This window comes from Calidris pugnax, unplaced genomic scaffold (genome assembly GCF_001431845.1).
Source record: "Calidris pugnax isolate Ruff unplaced genomic scaffold, ASM143184v1 scaffold25, whole genome shotgun sequence".
Taxonomy (NCBI): Eukaryota; Metazoa; Chordata; class Aves; order Charadriiformes; family Scolopacidae; genus Calidris; species Calidris pugnax.
Window position 1 is genome coordinate 3,253,151 of NW_015090805.1, and position 18,704 is coordinate 3,271,854.

At 44.4% G+C, this 18,704-nt stretch overlaps 1 protein-coding gene across 5 annotated transcripts in view; it reads right to left on the reverse strand.

Annotated features, from left to right (window-relative positions):
• Positions 1 to 18,704, reverse strand: part of PDE9A (phosphodiesterase 9A) — a 54,657-nt gene that overhangs the window by 10,253 nt on the left and 25,700 nt on the right. For 3 of the 5 annotated variants that reach the window (XM_014938275.1, XM_014938280.1, XM_014938276.1), the window contains 6 exons: positions 18,561 to 18,631; positions 13,108 to 13,192; positions 8,982 to 9,063; positions 6,561 to 6,635; positions 3,337 to 3,423; positions 115 to 219 (listed from right to left, as the gene is read on the reverse strand). In XM_014938275.1, the coding sequence (XP_014793761.1) occupies positions 115 to 219; positions 3,337 to 3,423; positions 6,561 to 6,635; positions 8,982 to 9,063; positions 13,108 to 13,192; positions 18,561 to 18,631 (505 nt within the window). The remainder of the gene's footprint in view (positions 1 to 114; positions 220 to 3,336; positions 3,424 to 6,560; positions 6,636 to 8,981; positions 9,064 to 13,107; positions 13,193 to 18,560; positions 18,632 to 18,704) is intronic. The other 2 variants (XM_014938277.1, XM_014938278.1) reach the window with 1 other exon arrangement.

The following is an 18,704-nucleotide window of genomic DNA, read 5'->3' on the forward strand; positions in this document are numbered from 1 at the left end:
CACAAAGCTGGTGGCCTGTTTTGCAAGAAAAGTGGCACAGATATTACGGTGCCCAGTGGATGAACATGTGCCCCGTGATGGAAATGGAGTGACACTACCGAGCTGGGGACATACCTGGAGGCTGCAGAGTGAGATCATGCTGTACATCATCTGGGTCACACAGAAGCAGTGCCGGAAGTTATGAAAGGGGTTGTTTCTGTAATTGTCATGAATACACAGCTGCAGAGAGAGGGAGTGAAACAGTCAGAGACAGGAGAGCTCTTTTTACAAAAACATGATTACATACGCTTCCCAGTCTCCCTGGAAGCACTGCAGGAATCGCTACAGGAGTCCTATGGAGCCCACTATTATTTTCTGCTAGGACAAAGTGGCATCATAAGGCCCTCTGACACTCTCTGCCTTCCTGGGGGAGGGCAAGAGATTACTGCCTTCTAAGAAATTATCAGCAGGTAAAGCTCATAGCAACTTCTCTCTCATACCAGCTAGCAATGGGTAAACATCCCAGCACAGCTGCAAGTGTGTCTCAGTCTTGAGATACAATTCTGTGCTTTCATCCTGAATTTGTATTTCAAACCATGTGGTAGTTAAGCAGTGACTTTGAGTTGTGTAAAGACTCCATGTTACTAAAGATACGAAACACATCCCCGCTCCCCTCTCTCACTGAATGCAAATTGCAGCTTTGAAATCCTCAAGGCTGAAAAGTAGCTGTTATTTCATTTGCAGATGCTCAGAGGTGGCACTTTGGGATGTGTTGCTTGGCAAAGGGAAGATGTGAATGCACACGCAGTAGCATACCTGTGTGGATTTCCTATGCCAGGTAGCACGGGAGAGATTTAGCCATATAGGCACATGGGAGTGATTTTTGTGTGGTTTAATTTTCTACAGAACCTGGCTGTGTGCCCTCGTTACAGAAGCTTGTCTTTCCATGTGTCCTCACTACTGTCAGCTGGGCTAGCTGTATGAAGCTGGCACAGCTGAGTTAACACATGCCACAGTCATTCTTCCAACACACTGGACAGCCTTTGGTATCCTGTCCTGCACAAACCAGTCAAGCATCAGCAGCACTACTGGACCCCTTCTACTGAATCCTCCATAGCCTGCACCCAAGAGAGCACTTATGCACATGCTTCGATTACTGAGCCTGAATTAAGGACATGGATGGAATTTGTGTGCCCTTCTCCAGGTAAATAGTGAATTTACTTCAAAAGTCCTCAAGCCCCCTCAGGATCAAACCCTTCAGCCTGGGACCTGACTTCTAGGAAGCCTCAAAGTTCCGGATGAGGTCAAAAGAACTATGGATTTTCGATGCTTTTTCAATATTTGGGGGCTTAATTGCAAAAGCTGTTCAGATTATTCTGCAGCAAGGACTTTAGAAATATATTACATTATTTTAAAATGAATAACTACTGGGACAATATGGTTGACAGCCAGGCTCACAGATGGTGGGTAGTATCTCACAGCTTCCCCTTGGACACCGTGGTCATGGCCAGGCACTGTACAACACTGCATGGATGTAGTGTATACATCCAGCAGTGGAGCCCAGAGCATCCCAGGGGACTCCTGACTCAGAGAACTGAAGGACTGGAGTGACTGGGTTGTATTAGTCATCTTTTCCTCCCCTTTCTGGAACATTTCTGTGGCCAGTGGATGTGGAAGCAAGAAAGTAAGCATAAGCATGAGATGGCTTTTTCTCACCCACTTAAGTTCAAACTGGTGCCCATACTGTGCCTGGGGAAGTATCATAGTTTGAAGCAGAGTCCCTGGGGCTTTTTTTAATCATCTTTCTTTCTCTGAAGCTAATGTTTCAGAAAGGATATCTCGCCCTGTCTTACCCTTGTAGAAAACACATAACAAACTCGCCTTGTTGTTCAGAAAGAGGCTGTCTTAAATACTAGTGGTAACAAATTACAAGCTAACAGGAAGCTGCCTGCAGTAATGCGTGTGGGTGGCATGTTGATGTGTGTTGACATATCACCTTGTTTCCCATGTTTTCGGGCTGTGAGACAAGAGGAGGAAATTTTCTGGTTTATGTACTCTGGGCTAGCCTTGATTGCATTGGGTTTCATCCCAACTCTTGTGTTCAGCTGCTTTCTAGGGTCAACAGCTTTTCATCTGCCTTCTTCGGGGAGAGATTTCCTAGGTCTTGACGCTTTTTTATATCTCCTTTAATGTAGTCATGCCATTTTTCTAAAAAGACTTAACCAGTCCTTAACTAGCATAAATTCCAGGTAAGCCTTATGCCTTCTATGGAGACGTGGTAACGTTGGTCCATTTTATCCCTTATTCCAGTCTCTGATCAGTCTAATGCCTTGTCACCTTCAGCTGGCAGCAGCACAACAAGCAGCGACCGTCACTGCCCTGCATACGCTGGTGCCCAGGTGCTTTTTGCTCTTGCTGTGCTTCGTGATATGATGAATCCAGTGTTTTGCTTTGTGCTTTCTAGCCACCTTCTGAATACGGGGACTTTGTTCAGGCCTTTTTGGGATTATACATCAATCACGCAAAACAGTTCCCTCTATTCTGTCCATACTCCTCAGGTAATTAGAAGAGATTAGTGAGATATAATTCTTCGCTACAGGAATCCTAGGAAACATCTGTATAAGGAACTTCACATCATAATGTTTTTAATTATTGTTTCAATCAGTTTGTCTGATGGAGATGTAAGTTTTACTAACTACAATTCTTCAGGCAATCCCTAGATCCTTTTTAAACAATGGGTAAAATATTTATAGTTCTCTAGGAACATGATGGGTTTTTTCAAGAATGCCAATATATTCTTCAGCTTTTTAGCAAATTCTTTCTTATGCTCTCCCTTGGACCTGATAGCTTATTGATTTTTAAATACTCTAGTGTTTCTTCTTTAGGCATCGTAATTTTGGTATGATCTCATCTTTATCATGTCTTGCATATCTGCAACTTGGTCAATGCTAAAAACCAAGGCAAAGGAAGTTATTTAACTTCTCAGCAATTCCTTTTCCTCCCTGCCTTGCTCTTTTACTCCTTGTGATTTAGCACACCTAATGATTATTGGATATACTGGCTTTTTTTGGCCATATCTGAAAACACTCGTCTCATGTGTGTCAGGTACCAAGAGCATTCACCAGAAATGAACTGCTTTCCATAATAGAAAGCTCAGCAAACAAAGGTAAAACAGTTAAAAAGATGTCATCTGTTAGCACAAGAATGTAAACTCCTGCTGAAGTACTTACATTTTAAGAATTTGTATAGGCTGACTGCTTTCAATGGGAATACTCATGTGAGTCAAGTTAATTCCATGGTTGTTTATTGATTTTTGAATATGAAAAATTGCAAATATCAGTAATTTTAAATACTTACCAACCACCTCTTTAACGTGATAGGATTGATGTTGAAGTCTTTTACCAACCCAAGATCATGGTACATGTGTTCCAAACAACTCAGCATCTGCAGCCAGGAACAGATAGGTTATTGGCTTGGTAAATATCACTTCACTTTACCACACATTGTAGAGTGAATTTCCTCCTTGCAAGCATCTAATAAATGCAGAACCCTCTTGTTAAGATGAAAGAAAGATGTTCAAAGATTACATGATCGAAGAGGGGAGATAGATAGGTTCTGAAAGCTTTTTGAAGTAGACAGATTGCTGTTGACTTCATAGGTTTTGTTCAGGGCTTTGAAACGCACCGGCTCTCTTTAGTAATTGTGATCCATCTGTATCATAGCAATTCCTTCTCACAAAATAGTATTGACATTTTTCTAATTCATCTGGGATATGTTCACTGAAGTCAGAGGGAGTTTTATCTCTGACTCCAAAGGCCCTAGCTGTACAGAAACGGGTCAGGCCCTAGATGCATAGAAAACAGCAGAAAATAAAAGATTCTTAATGAAATGTTTATTCTAGATATGTGTCAATATATTCTTTCTTTATGACTTCTTTGGAGTTCCTAAATCCACTATCTTAACTGAAATTTCTTGATTAACAAAAGATCTCTCGTTATAACACTACAGAATCGCAGCAGGTTTGTGACAGAATCACAGAATCACAGAATCACATGGGGTTGGATTATAAATTATAACAATGAATTCCAATGGCTGAAATGCAAGGGCGGGCTGCTCTTTTGAGACAACTTCTGCTCTGTGGTAGGAAGTGGGGTGCAGGTAGTTTAGCATTACCGCTCCTGATTAATCTTCTGGGTCTGAAAATATTGCAAGAGAAAGGTATTGACAATCGGATACGTCTGGGCACTTAACAGCTGGTCAGAAATGAACAGACTTCCAGGAGTTCAGGAGCTTATGCATCTGCATTCCCGTTTCTGAAGGCAAAATCTGCAGGGGATGAAATGTAGCCATTACATTAGCAGATGCAGTTCTTAGACCTTAGACTGATCCATGGGTTTTAATGTGCTGGGTCTAATGTCACAGATATGGCCTTGGAGACATTTTTAGTTAGGTTTCTGTTATTTAGGCTCTTAAAAACTCTCCAGAAAAATGATTTCATCTAATGAAACTTTATATTTATCCCGGGAATATACATAGTTCATGCAGCAAGAAGGGGCCTGGTTTTGAGTCATCCAAACAGGAAGAAGGAGACTTTCCTGCAAGGCTTGAGGGACAATGTCATGAGCTGAATTGTGCTCAGATCACAAGACCAGCATTTTGCTGTAGGACACCTTGTCTTGCTCCTAGTCCCTAAGGAAGAAAACATGCTTTGCAATAGTTTCAGAAAAAGCTTTCCTAGACCATAAACTTTATCCAGAAGGGCTGAATTGCCCTCAGAAATGCCTGTCTCCCTCCAGCTGTTGTCAAGAGAGCTTTGGGTGAGTGGCAGAGTGACTCTGGGTCCCAAAGGTCCTGCCCCTAAACACATGAGAATTTCAATATTCATTTTTAGCTTTCTTGGTTAACAGCAAAAGCTCGAATATCGGCCTTTTCTGAGGCTTGAAAGTGAGTGGGCGTTTGGAAAGAACACAAGCTTGCTGCCTAGCTCTGTTTGCTGAGATGCTGCAGAGCACAATGTTAGTAATTTGCTTACAGAAGACTATGGTTTACAGCCTGCCTGCCCTGCATTGAGCACGTGGGCAAATGCTCATTGCTAAACAAGCATTGATGGAATTAAAATATTCTCTGTAAACATAAACCAGAGCTAAATGGGTGACATAAACCCACATGGTGCTTGGCTCACCAGAGTTTGTGCAGTATCTTATTTCTGAGCAGCACTCCTCCTTGCAGGGCATGTCTAATCTCCGCACCCTCTTGTTAGCCTTGTTCATGCCACCATATAGTGTTTCCTAGTACTCTAAATGAGTTACTGTGCTAAAGTACTATGCCTCAGCAGACAAGAATCCGTGGATAATGGTTTTTGTGTCTCCCTATTCTTTCTTAATAGTCACAACAATGACCCAACAGTGTTATGGTCCACCTGGCAGGTCGTAATTCTCTCTTGCTCTAAAGACCTGACAGGCATTTGAGAGCAAGGAGCAAGTAATTTTGCCTGAGCAGTTGTATGGCCACGACAGAGAGAAAAGGGGCTGGAGAGGGAGCAGTAACTGCAGAGCACCAGCCTCAGCTTGGCACGGACCACACAATGGAAGCTCTGCCAGCCTGTGTGAATGAGAGTTGGAGCTAAAGCCACCAGAGAGTTCTTCTGTTACTCTACCAGCCAGATGAAATATCCTGAAAGGAAATATGCTGTTACTGTGGGTGGGTTTGAGATATTTTTCCTTGTCATGTTGATCTACAGGTGCTGAGCCGGAATTACACTTGTATGCACAAGATCTGATTGAGAAGGTAATTAAGGTGATTGCTGGGAGTGCTGCTAGAATGACACAATCTTTCCCTTGGGAAAAATCCAAAGCTAAAATCCTAGTTTAGTCCTGTTCTCCTTTACGTTTTCCCTAAGTGAGATTTGCTCGTATTTGCTAAATCTAATTTTACAGTATAAGCTGGCCATTACAGAAACATCCTTCTCCTTCATGTTTCTACAGAGGTTTACACGTGGGCTTTCCAGAACCTTCTGCAATACAGGTGATGAACAATGAATAATACTAATAAACAATAAGAAAAATAGCAATAGCAATAAGAAAAGTAAGAAAATACTAACAGGCTCTACACGAAGCTTTGCAGCCTCTTCAGAATATACCACAGAAAACCCCTTGCCTAAAAGGGTGTGAATCAATGCTTGCACCTCTGCCTGGCTTCACACAGCAGCACGCTGCTTTATTGATTTAAGCCGGGTTATTGATGATATGTTTAAGCATACACTTTGCTAGGGATCGATTTGTTCAGGTTAAACAATGTGAGAGAAGTCATGTGGCAGCAATGATAGTGCACCGGTTGTTGTGGGACATTACTAGGAAGAGATTAAAGAAAAACTATAGAGGAGTCAGGATATGATAATCAGCATAATCTACCTGGCGCTGGTTAGGAAAAAGTACTGTATTCTGGTGTGATACGAAAATAAAAAAAAGCATAGAGAATAAGGGGCAGAGAAGGGGGAAAACCCTGCAGACCATCCTAAAGGGCTCTTCTGGCCTTCTTGTCTCTCAGAAAGAGTGCTAACCCAGCCAACGTGGCATCCTTACCTCGTTGGGCTCCCACAGCCAGACATCAAAGGTTGGTTTTCGTAGTGCTTCAATGGTCTCCTGGGACAGCATGTACTGCAGACAAAGAGGCAGTCAACATAAGTAAGGGTCCCCCAACCTGGCATGGGACCTGCTATTGGCATGTCCTTGGAACTCCTGGGGTTCCATTCACATGGGGTTCAGCCACATCTCCCAAGGAGAGAGCAACTGATGTCTTCTTCTGCCTGCCCAGCCCTCCTCACCCTCCCCACCGGGCTGCTCATGGGCATGGCAGAGCGCCCAAGCCTGGTAGGCAGCAAGCCCCCAGGCAGCTCCCTGCCTGCCATGGCACCAGCTGGCAGGCAGCTGGAGATCTTTGCAGGGCAAGGAGGTGGAGGATTTGGGAGAAAAGGGAGGAGAGCAGAGGTGTTATGGATGGGGTTGTGGGTAAATCCAGAACGGGGGTTTAAAGGGCACAGATCTGTCCCCATCTGCACTGGTTCTGTTGCCTGCAGAGCATCAGCAACATTCGATGCATCCAGTCAAAGCTGGGTGGTGTCAAGTGTCTATGCTTACAGTGTTAAATTAGCTGGTGGGTATGATATATTTACTTTTGGATGATTTACGCTCTCATTTTGAGTATTTTTCAAGAACGCCCACATTTTCAAATTGGTTGTCAGCCTGGAAGATTCAAGTGATTTTTTATCACTACGCTCAGAGGCTTAAAACAGAATCAAGCTCATCAGCCAGTTACAATTTGTATACAAAATGAAAAAAAGGAATGTGGAGGGTTAAAAGACCAAGGGAGAACTGGACTCTACCAATTCATCTTTTCAAGACTCCATTGATCGGCGTCTTTCTGGGACACAAAAACCTTGTAGCTTTGATTGGCCCATTTACCATGGCTATCTCTAATTAGTTTGGGCTTCCTGTACTGAGCACGTGAATTAAATTTTCTGAGCCATCAAATTGTTGATACTTAATCCAAGGAAGGATAACACTGAAGATTAATTTTCCATCTTGAGAATGCAATGATTTTTGCATTTGCATATATGATGTACATTTAATATGACATTCTGCAAGAAAACTGATTTAGCAGTACAGATTTATTTGATAACAGTGTTGTAATGACATCTTCTTTCAGTGTACTCATCACTTCCTAGCTTCACTGACACTGGACAAATCCAGCACCTGACAACTGATAACAAATTTTGCAAATCTGTCAAACAGAACCTAAACTCCTAAAACCAAAACTGCTATGAGATTTGGTCTAGGGATAATACAGTAATACAAACTACCAGTTTACTCTGCAGTCAGCCAGTACAACTCTTTGTAGCGCTTGTCAATTCAAGATCTTAATATCATAGTGGTACATCAAAGTTTGATCTGACATCTATACTTATTAAGGGAAAAAATCTGGCTTAGAAATAATATGTTTTGTGAAAACATGTGTTAGCATTAGGAGCACAAGCCTCTTGGGCAAAAGTTAATTAAAAGAAATGTCAGTCTCATGATGTCTGCTTCAGAGACCTAGAGGTCACTTTGCTAGGCAGAGCAGAATAAACAGCAGAACTTATAATTCATTGCTACATAAGGCTCTGAAGACAAATATGCAACGATGTGTGTTCATTTCATACACCTGCATCACACAGGACCACATGAACTTCAGAGTGGCTGAGCCAGCTTCAATGTGTGCAAGCAAATGCCTACTGTTAAACTATGATTTGCACATTTGTGAGCTGGTGTTTTGTCAAGGTGTGAGCTGGGCACTGAGCAGACATAATCTGGTAGCTTTAAAAAATTCCTGTGGGCAAAGACTGCTGGTGCTAGGACCACAGATCCTGTGGGCTTCATGATTTCGGTCTCATTCATCACTGTGGATTTGTGCTTGTACTTGTCCAGTAGACATTTTTCTTTAAGCTTTACTGTTTTCTCTAGAAAATACACTTAACTCATTTTCACAGGGACAATGAATCATTCTGGAGAGAATCCAATGTCGCATTTTCTCTTTGTTTCCCTAGGTGAAGCATCCCCATAAATTAGTTTTTAAATTAAAAAATAATCCATTAGGAGAAAACAGGCAGCAGCACTATTTTCAATTAGAGTACAACATTATAGGCTATTTTTGATTATTCGCTGTGAGCATGGAGAATAAACAAATATAACTAGACAAAAGAGCACTAAATGTTGATGAATGCAAAATGTTCATTAACATTTCAAACACTAATGAGATTTCAAGTATTAAAGACTACTGAGGATCCAACTTTAAGTCACTGCAGGCAAGGACAGATTTTTCCCTTGGCTTCAAGGGATTTTGGATCAGGATGTGGATTTAGAATAAGTAGGAGGTCAATGGCTAGGAAGTCATGAATTCTAAACCAGCACTTGTCAAGATGGCAAATGCGTGGTAGGATTCTGGGAAGAACAAGCATTGAGTGGTACCTTTGGGTAGGATGGTACATCCCGCCGGGGAGTCAGCCTCTTGTTTTCATCCAAAAAGCTGTACTTGCAGGGACAGTTAGTCCTGAAATGAAATATTCAGCTCTTAACATTGTAAGAACAGAATCACAGTGCCTCAAAAAATGCCAGAAGCACTCTGATCTCTCAGTAGGCATTGCTTGGAGAATTACCCCACTCCTCAACCTCTCCCTTTCCAATGTGGTGGTGTCCAAATGCTTTAAAAGTGTGATACTCGTTAGCATTTTCTCCAGTTGTACAACACCCTCATTGCCCCTTCTCCATCCATTTGAATTCAAGTGAGGAGCCTATATCTTCAGGTGTGTATCCATGGATACCCAATCACTTCTATTTAAACCAAGTAACTTTCCTTTCCTTTCCTTGCTGTCTGTGGCAGGCATAGTGGTCTGAGGATGGCAGAGCCCTTCCAGGGACCAGGCTGAGCATGGACACTGGCATGCCTGTACTTATTTACTAGTGTAGGCATCCGCTGAGCCCATGGCTGATTGCAGCCCAGCTCCAGGCCTTGTAAAAGCTTGGGTAAGATCATCCATTTTGATGCCATGACTATCTTGTCTGCTCCCCTTCAGGTGGGACAACAGCAGTAAGGCACAGGCTTGGCAGACACAGTCTGCTTGGCTCCCTGATCCTGGAGGAAGGGAGCTGCTGACAACAATTACAGGTAATTAACACTCACCTGGTTATTAAAAACAGCACCCACTGCCACTTCTCTACTCTTCCTTCCTCTGCATGTGGAAGAGCCAAGCTGATGCTATCCCTTCTGAGCAGAGGACCGTGTGGTGGGAGGTGCATACCAGCCTTACAACCTTTTCAGAACATCTAGGTTGCTGCATCGCAGTGTGAGAGCAGTTTCTTGCCTTACAGTCACAGAGGGCACAATAAAACTAAGAGCTCTGTGGTGTCACCGGTGGCAATCATGATACTTTAACTCAGCACATGTTTCCCAGGTGGTTGGTGACATGGACTTTAATAACTCATGTGAGGTTGATCAGATCGCACTTTGCATTTATCCCTAACATTTGGATTATCCTGTCTCATTTTTTGAGCCTCCTGCCAAATGAAGCTGAAAAACCCCAAAAGAAGTGAACCAAAGTACTGCATTAACTGTATTTTCTCTTTTTAAATTATTTTGCATATTCTGTATTGCATTTCTTTTTAGTGCTTCTCTTCTTTGTTGTGAATTGGTTCAGGTCTCTTTTCTTTTCTCTTCTCAACATTGATGTCTGCTATAATTTCTGGTGGTGGTGTCTGAATTCTACCAAAGTTATGTCATCTTACAGTTCATGGTGGTCAGCTGGCTTTCACCAGCTGCCTTTTCCTGCCCTGTTTAAGGAGATTCTCAGTTGGTGAAAAGCTGTCTTAATCTTTTCTAAAGCTGTTTCCTCAAAACTCCACTGTGAGGGGTATTACTAGGATAAAAATAGTGAGATTGGGGCATTCCTTGCCCTAATTGGAGCTGGTGTCCAGGGTTAGCTGAGGGTCAGCCAACTGTCTCTAGTTCCCAGCTGTAGAAAGACATTGAAGCCTTGATGCTACCACACTGGGGAACACACCAGAGCCAGGAGGCATCAGACCTTAACAAATGTAAAACCCTATTTGCAAATGATCATGATTTTAAATGACACTATAATGTTATTAACATCTGCCACTGGTGAGCACAAAAAGCAGACTAGCAAAAAAGCAGTCTGGGGGGATGCAAGTGGGGCTGCTTTGCTCTTCTGAAGAGGAGATACACAATTCACAGTGCGTGATGACTTTTATAAACCTAGCTGTTTGCCCTTATTCTGTTGTTTGGTAATGTAACAGCAAATATGAGAATATGTAAACATACAAGAATACAGCTGTGTACACTGTGATATTGAAGTAATAAATGGACTCACACATACTTATGTTCATTAATTAAATTTAGACGTGATCCCTAATTGCAACTATAACGCATTATCTAGCAAATGACATTGCACAAGGGATGACAAGTCTAAATAGAAGCAAAACCATTTCCACTTCCCCCACAGCATGCACATATCTCATGCCCATAGGAGAGAGCTTGCTCAGCCACTCTGGGGTGAAGCACCTGCAGGCTGGGGCCACTGCGGGCTAGCAGCGTGGCTCCTGTGGAGCGGTGGTCACTCAGAAATAGGGAGCCACAGCTCATAACTCAGCAGCTCTCAATGGGGTCCATCTTAATGGCCAGCCACCAAGGAGCATCCTCTCCTCTTATAGCAAAAAGAGGTGTTCGTAGCCACCCCTAGTTATACACTAAACCTAGCCACATCTAGCTACTGCTTTGAGACCCAAGCCTTTAGGGTACAGGTAATGGTGGGCAGAATTTTGTGCAAGGAGGAGGAGCTTTTGTGCAGCTGCGAAGAAGAAGACCCAGCTCAAGACAACCAAGAAGAGCTGTGACAGGTAGCTGCCACACTGATACAGCACAGAGTGATGCTGAGCAGAGCAAGTTAGGCTCCTGCTTCAGCAAAAGCAGCTACACAGTGTGAGCTCAGAGCAAGCTAGCTTGGGCTGCAGTGCCCAGTGCTACCTGCTGCTGAGAACTGCACCAGTCTTGACCACAGCTTTCCAGCATCATGTTCCATGCTGGTCTCTGGCTTTTGGCGGCTGTTACATCTCACCACAAGTCCCCAGGAAAGACTACACCTCAGCTGGAGCTGGCTGCACTGGGCAGACATAGCACTCCCCATTCCTGTTTTTTCTTGTTAACAGATTGCTGTTTATACTACAAAATATAGATCGTAAGGTGACAAGATCTGGAACGGGAATGAGTCACGGCTGCTGCTGGGACAGTCTCATACTTCCTGGTGTGTGTGGCAGCAACTGGGCAACCATGAAGTTGCCACAACTACTTTTTTTTTGTTGTTGTTTTAATTCTTTATCTGCCCGTGCGTCACTATGCTCATACATGCAGCTCTCCCAGCTCCCTACAGCAGTTGAGGAAAAGTGAAGACTCATGCTCGGGCACACACGTTATTCACATCACACCCAGCACAAATCACTGTACATGTTTTTGCATTTGCTGCCAGTCTGAGCTCTGATTTTTCTAATGAGTTTTCCTTTCCCACCTGAACAAGAAATGATGCAAGTTACAGGGCAAACCGCAGTACGTCCTACTGGTATAAATCTGGAGCAGATTTGAGGTTAATAATGTTATTCCGCATTTATGCTAGTACGACAGCTGAATTTGGCCTTAGGGATGTATTAACACTGTGCGTCCTGACATATCTGGATAGCAAAATTTATAAAAGTGAGTGATTATAAAGCTTAATTCTTTTAGCAAATCTCCCATTGCCCTCAATAGGAAATAACTTTGATTAAAGGTCAGAGAATTTGACCCCAAATGAAGAAAAAGAGAGAGGCTGTCAAGATAGCAGAGTTACATTTGCTGAGAAAAATCCTCTTCACCCACACTTTGAGCACTACGGTATATCCCTTTTCAGCAATCTTCCCAGAAGTATTCATAATCTCACAGTGCTTATTGGTTTGTCCTAATGGGGTAATTCAGTGACACAGGGGGCACACTTTCCAGCTGAGACCATATATTGTACAAAATGCAATTTTTTCTGCTGTTGTTTTAATTACAGTGAAACCAAGCTTCACAATCCAGTGAGCCCTTGAATTACAAAGTAAATTCCCAATTTCTTTTTAAAATTGAAATGGATATTTTATCATAGCATGAGATCATAATTAGAAGAGTTGCTACATATTTATTTGATATTTTTCCAGAATATATTGGACCTGATCTGAGCATTAGCTTGTTCCCAACCAAACACCGCACTTTGCAGAAGTTCCTTTCCCTTTCCCTCTATCCTAGTAAATCTGGATGAAGAATTCCCATTCCGTATGGTGCAAAATAACTCTCTGTTGCAAGACCTTTTTCTCTTTTCCTGCGGTCCGAGCTATTTTAACAGATGAATGGCTATAAATCTTTAAACGTTAAATTAAAGCCACTGTCTGTAATGGTTATTGGTTTCCTTGTTCCTCTACCTCTAAGCCCAGAAGGTAACTCAATTCTACGGAAACGTTGCATTAGGATTTGTAACCAGATGCTTATTTCTTTGCTTAGGTCCAAAGCAGAACTTACCTGCTGTTTCTTGCTGCCATTTCCTCCCTCATCTTTTTAATGTCGCTCTTGCATTTCTCAATCTCCACTACTTTCAGGCCTTCCACTGTCAACAACGGAAAACAACAGGGGTGTTACCATGGTGAAAGTCGAAGGATCTCATTTCACAATTGTGCAAAATTTCAAAGGGCTTTAACAGTGGGGTTATCCAGTGAGCCAGCAAGCTCTTACGGTCTGCCCCGGTTCTCACATATGCAGGTGCTGCCAAAGCGATATATCTTCAAAGCCCATAGGAATTCTCTGCTGCCAATTTTAGATAATAGCTATAGTATTTTAATTCACAGAACGGCTATAACGTCTCAGCTTTTCCACAATTGTTAGCAGCAGCCAGCGGTTCTAGTGCCTCCACTTCTCTGCTGTAGAACACGAATCAAAGGAAATCCTGAGCAAAAAAACCCCCTCCCGTGATGGGTTGATAAGCGCAGCTCAGCGAACACGTCCCAATACGATTAGAATTCCCATTAAGATAAAATGTTTTAATTTGAAAGTTCATGCAGAGCGTTAAGGAGCTCTGAGTGGCATTGCTAGATACAGAGAAATCAAAGTGAAAATGCAGGAGAGAGAGAAATGTTGAAAAGTTTTGCTCTAATGATTGATTTCTTTTTTTTTTTTTTAACTATTGAAAACCTGTCACTTCTTTTTGCCAGTCAATTTTGTAATCAAAGTTTATTTCTGCATACAGCACAAAAAATCCTATATTCCCCCTCTGTATGTAATGATGAGAGCCATGAGGCAAAAAGTTTGATTGCCTGTTCATGCAGCAATGCACTTCATTCCACACAGCCGTGAGAACCTAACGCAGTGCGAGTATGAGAATATTCTCCCTTCTCTTTCCCTCTTGTTGAACTATCAGCGTGCTCAAGGACGTAATACAGCACCATTTATTAAGTACATGTCATTCACATGCAATCATTTCACAGCTCATTTGTTTACTGAACTCATTGTTTGCACGGACAAGCCGTGGTTCAAGGAACTCGGAATGTGGAATCATACAATCAGTATTCAGTGACTTTCTTAGAAAATAATAGTCAAAATCACACTTATCTGGAGGGTAGCATGTAAGTGATAAAAAATTGCCTTGGAAGGGCACAACTCTGTAGATAAGCAGAGACCTCAGTTTTGTTTTCTTTATGCTAGTAACAACAAAGATTGCTGTTGGAACTGGGAAAGGGGAAAAACAGAGAGGTATTATGAACTGAATCCAAAATGCCACATATTAGGAGAGGAAAGGGAAAAGGTTTTGATTTATACTTGATTACAGTGATACCCCTCACTTAAGAATCCCATTTCCAGATCAATGTTTTTTCCTCTAGCATAATTACAAGCAATTTCTTTGGGTGATCACAATGTGATGATATAGGCCAGATGCTGTCCTGCTTATTCAATATCTTCCTTCTGGATATCTGGCTGCACTTTTTTGGGCACTTGTTCAACTGAAGATGATCAGCTGCAGCTGACCTGCAGCCCCTGCGCTGCGATGTACCACCCCGGTGCATTCATCCGGGAGAAGTTCGTGGGTAGCCCATTTGCCAAACTGTCTAAATGGTGGCCAGTGCCTATTTGAGTCAGTGGGAGCAAGGCAGAGTTATCAGACCAACAGAGTAGTGGGGCAGGCAACTGCAGAGAGAAGAGGAGTTACAGTGCAAAATGGCAGCACTGAGCAATTTTTTGTATTGCGTCTTTTTAGTTTTCTTCCAAAACCTCTCCAGGGGACCAGAAAATTTACATAATTATTTTCTTAAGGTAGATGTGAGATGCTTACAAATTGTGAAGGGTTTTTGCCAGCTTCCCTTATTCATGTGTGGGATGCTGTGTGAACATTGAAGCAGAGTAAGTCAAGTCACAAGCTTTACATGGGATTTAAAAATCAGTTAAAAGATTTGGCTCCTTGAAAACACACCTCTGTAATGCGGTCTCTAGACAGTAACGGGAAGGAAGCTGAGAACATTTTATGTGAGGTGCAGATGTAGAGCTGTCATGAGCACTTATCCCCGCGCACATATCCCCTCTGGGGAAGAAATCCTGGAGGTCACATGTGAAAGTGGTGGAAAAGGGATCTCTGAAGGAGGTAGGAGAAAATAAAAAACACAATTCTTTTCACGTTTGGCTCATAAATGATAAATGGCTTTGTCATGTGCACTGATTAAGGGCCGATTATATTATTCTGCAATAAGAAATACCTTCTGAAAAGACCCTGTGCTGTCTAAAGAAATCCTTGGGCTGAATCCAGCACTGAAGCACAGCTCTTAAAGCAACCTCTGGGAGCCCAGCTTCGGTAACAGAGGCTGGACACTCCCTTTCTCTCACAGTTTTGCTTCTTAAACATGAAAGCCCAAGATTATTTCAAAATGTTTCAGATTTGGCACTGTTGCAAATTCTGGAAGTCCAATTTCGAGCAGATGGGCGCATTTGTAGACAGGCAACCCAGGGAGCTCCTTCCCACAGGCTGAGGCTGCTGGAGAAGGGATCGTGAGCGCTCAGGCAGAATGGCAGCATATTGCTACATCCTCTGCTATTTCCATCAGCAGTGAGACCCACTTACAGAAAGAAGCCTTGTCTGGGGACCTGTGAATTCAGTTCACCTGCATGGCACGGCAGTTCCCTAAACCAGCAACAAAGCGCCGGAGAGTGCATAGCGCACAACTCTTCCCCGCTGGCAGCAGCATGCAAACCTTCATTATCTCCCAATCTTCGTTATCTCCCTCCACCGTGCCAGTGCTGACAGGCAGCATGTGTGCAGGACGCAGCCAGGAATTCCAGGTGGTCACTGGGGAGACCCGAAAGCAGCCCCTAGCTGGCTGGGATTAGTTGCTTGCCTGGGCTGCCAAGGGGATAGGAAGACCCACGGGAATGCTTTCCTCAGTCCCTGGCATTTAGCCCTGAGGACTGGAGTTGGTCAGAAGTTTCACAGAAAATGCAGGGTGACTGAACTAATTTTATTTCTTTTTCCCTTTTCTTTTCTTTTTTTTTTCTTTTTTTTTTTTTTTTAATTCTTTTGGACAAAAGAATAAATTAGCGGAGCCTTGGGTAAACTGCAGCCAAGCAGACTAGGAAGGATTGCTACCCGGGCTCCGTGCAGAGGTCTGTGCTGGGGATGGGCATGCCATGGGGTACCCCCTCCATGGACATTGCCAGAGGGCTCCCACCACACCAGGAGCCTGCAGCTGGGGTGGCCCCTGGAGGGGGTTCCCCTACAGCTGCTCTTCGAATAAGGACATTTTTTTCCTCTCCCTGCTGACAAAGCCATCAGTCTCACTGAGCAGCTGCAAGGTCAAGGTAGCTTCTGGTCAGGGGAAATTTCAAGAAAACAACTTCTTCTATGAACTAGAAACTTTTTGTTTGTTTGTTTGTTTTTTTCCCCAGCCAGCTCGGATGAGAAAGTTCCCGCTGCAGCTGTAGTGCTGGGGGAGACCCTGCCTGCCCCTGACGGGAATGCTGCGATTCAGTGAGGATGTAGCCTTTGGTGTCAAAATGGTGCTGGGTGACAGTGCCTTATCCGTACCCCCTCCTTGCCTTTCCGGGACCTGCGTTCTGCACAACATACTGACAAACACCAAGCCAGCTGCTGCTTGGAGAAAAGATAAAAAACAAAACAGAAGAAAACAAACCAAAAAAAAATGAAAAGGAGCTCTTTAACCAGATCAAGTTAACTGGGCTGTTGCCCGGTAACTGAATAGGGTTGTCTTACTGAACAAGAGAGGAAATTGATGCTGCTTAGCAGTCCAGTATGGCCAGCCGGGGGTGAACCCGCCGTCTTTGCAGCCCAGGAGACGCTGCGTGGCCCTGCGGCTGTATTTCCTCAGGTGTTGTTCCAGGTGCCGCCTGTCCATGGAGGCCTGGGCGTTGGCGCCGCTGTCTGTGGGGCGGGGAGTGGCCTCGCCCCATGGCGGGCCCTTTCCCGGCAGAGGGAGGTGGTAGGACTTGGTGCTGAGCAGAATCACGGAATCACAGGGTTGTTGGAGTTGGAAGGGACCTCTAGAGATCATCTAGTCCAACTCCCCTGCCAAACCAGGATTGCCCAGAGCACATCACTCAGGACTGCATCAAAGCAGGTCTTGAAAATCTCCAGAGAAGGGGACTCCACAACCTCCCTGGGCAGCCTGTTCCTCACCCTAAAGAAGTTCTTCCTCATATTTGCACGGAACTTCCTATGTTCCAGCTTGTGCCCATTGCCCCTCATCCTATTGCTGGAAACCACTGAAAAGGGTCCGGCTCCATCACCCTTCAACCCACCCTTTAGGAATTTGCAAACATAGATGAGGTCTCCCCTCAGTCTTCACTTCTCCAGGCTAAAGAGTCCCAGCAATTTGAGCCTTTCCTCATAAGAGAGGTGCTCCAATCCCTTAATCATCTTAGTTGCCCTACGTTGGACTCTCTCCAGCAGTTCCCTGTCTCTCTTGAACTGGGGAGTCCAGAACTGGACATAATATTCCAGTTGTGGCCTCACCAGTGCAGAGTAGGTGGGAGAATGACCTCCCTCGACCTGCTGGTCACACTCTTCCCTATTCAGCCCAGGATTCTATTGGCCCTCTGGGCAACAAGGGCACATTGCTGGCTCATGGATAGTTTGCCATCCACCAGGACTCCCAGATCCTTCTCCTCAGTAGTGCTTTCCAGCAGGTCCACCCCTAACCTGTATTGGTGTCTGGGGTTCTTCCTCCCCAGGTGCAGAACCCTACATTTGCCCTTGTTGAACCTCATTTGCTGCCTCGGTCAGCAGCAAAGAGACAGACCCCACTGTTTCCATACAAGTCCCGAAGGGAGAAAAGTCTCTCTGCAAGACAAGGCGTTGGACACACCTGTGCGAATAGGCAACTTGAAGCAGAAGGCAGGCAGCTGCGTTACCCTCCTGTAACTAACTACAGGGTGCAGGAGCCAGCCCCAGGGCCCGGGGGTGTGAGCGGGGAATGGTGGTGAGAACCCCGGGGGTGTGAGGGGAGTGCCCATGCAGAGGCATGGGGGGTCTCCCCCTTGCTGGGTGGAGGGAAGATGGGGCCAGGGCATGGTGGGGTGTGAGGGGGCTCGGAGGTAGGGGATGGGGAGATGGGTGGTGGAGACCTGCTTCAGGGACACAGTAGCAGGAGGACATGGCCCCCGGGCCCAAAGCGCAGCGGAGGGGCTCAATGGCCCCTCAAAGGGGAGGCCAGGAGGCGCACGGATGCCTGCAACATGGTCCCTCCTCAGCTTCACCCCACTGGTGGGTGCCACCATGGGCTCCTGCCTTCCCCAGGCTGCACCCTGGGTTGGCCTGCGGACTTTTAGGCTCCAGGTACAGCCAAATTATGAGCGATTGGAGAAAGCAGAGGGGGTGTAAGAAGCAGGAAAGAGGAAGGGTGCAAGGAGGGCAGCGAGGCGGCAGGGAGGGGGGTCTGAGACACCAGTTCCCACTGCAATATGAAGAAAGGGACACTCACATTCAACCTTTTTCTCCAGCATTGCCAAGTGATTAGCTACTTCCGTTTTCAGTTCATTGATTTTAAAAACCCTGAAAAGAAAACCCTCATGTATTAATGTTATACATTTAGTGTCGTACCTACGCTAGGTATAAAGGACTTTTG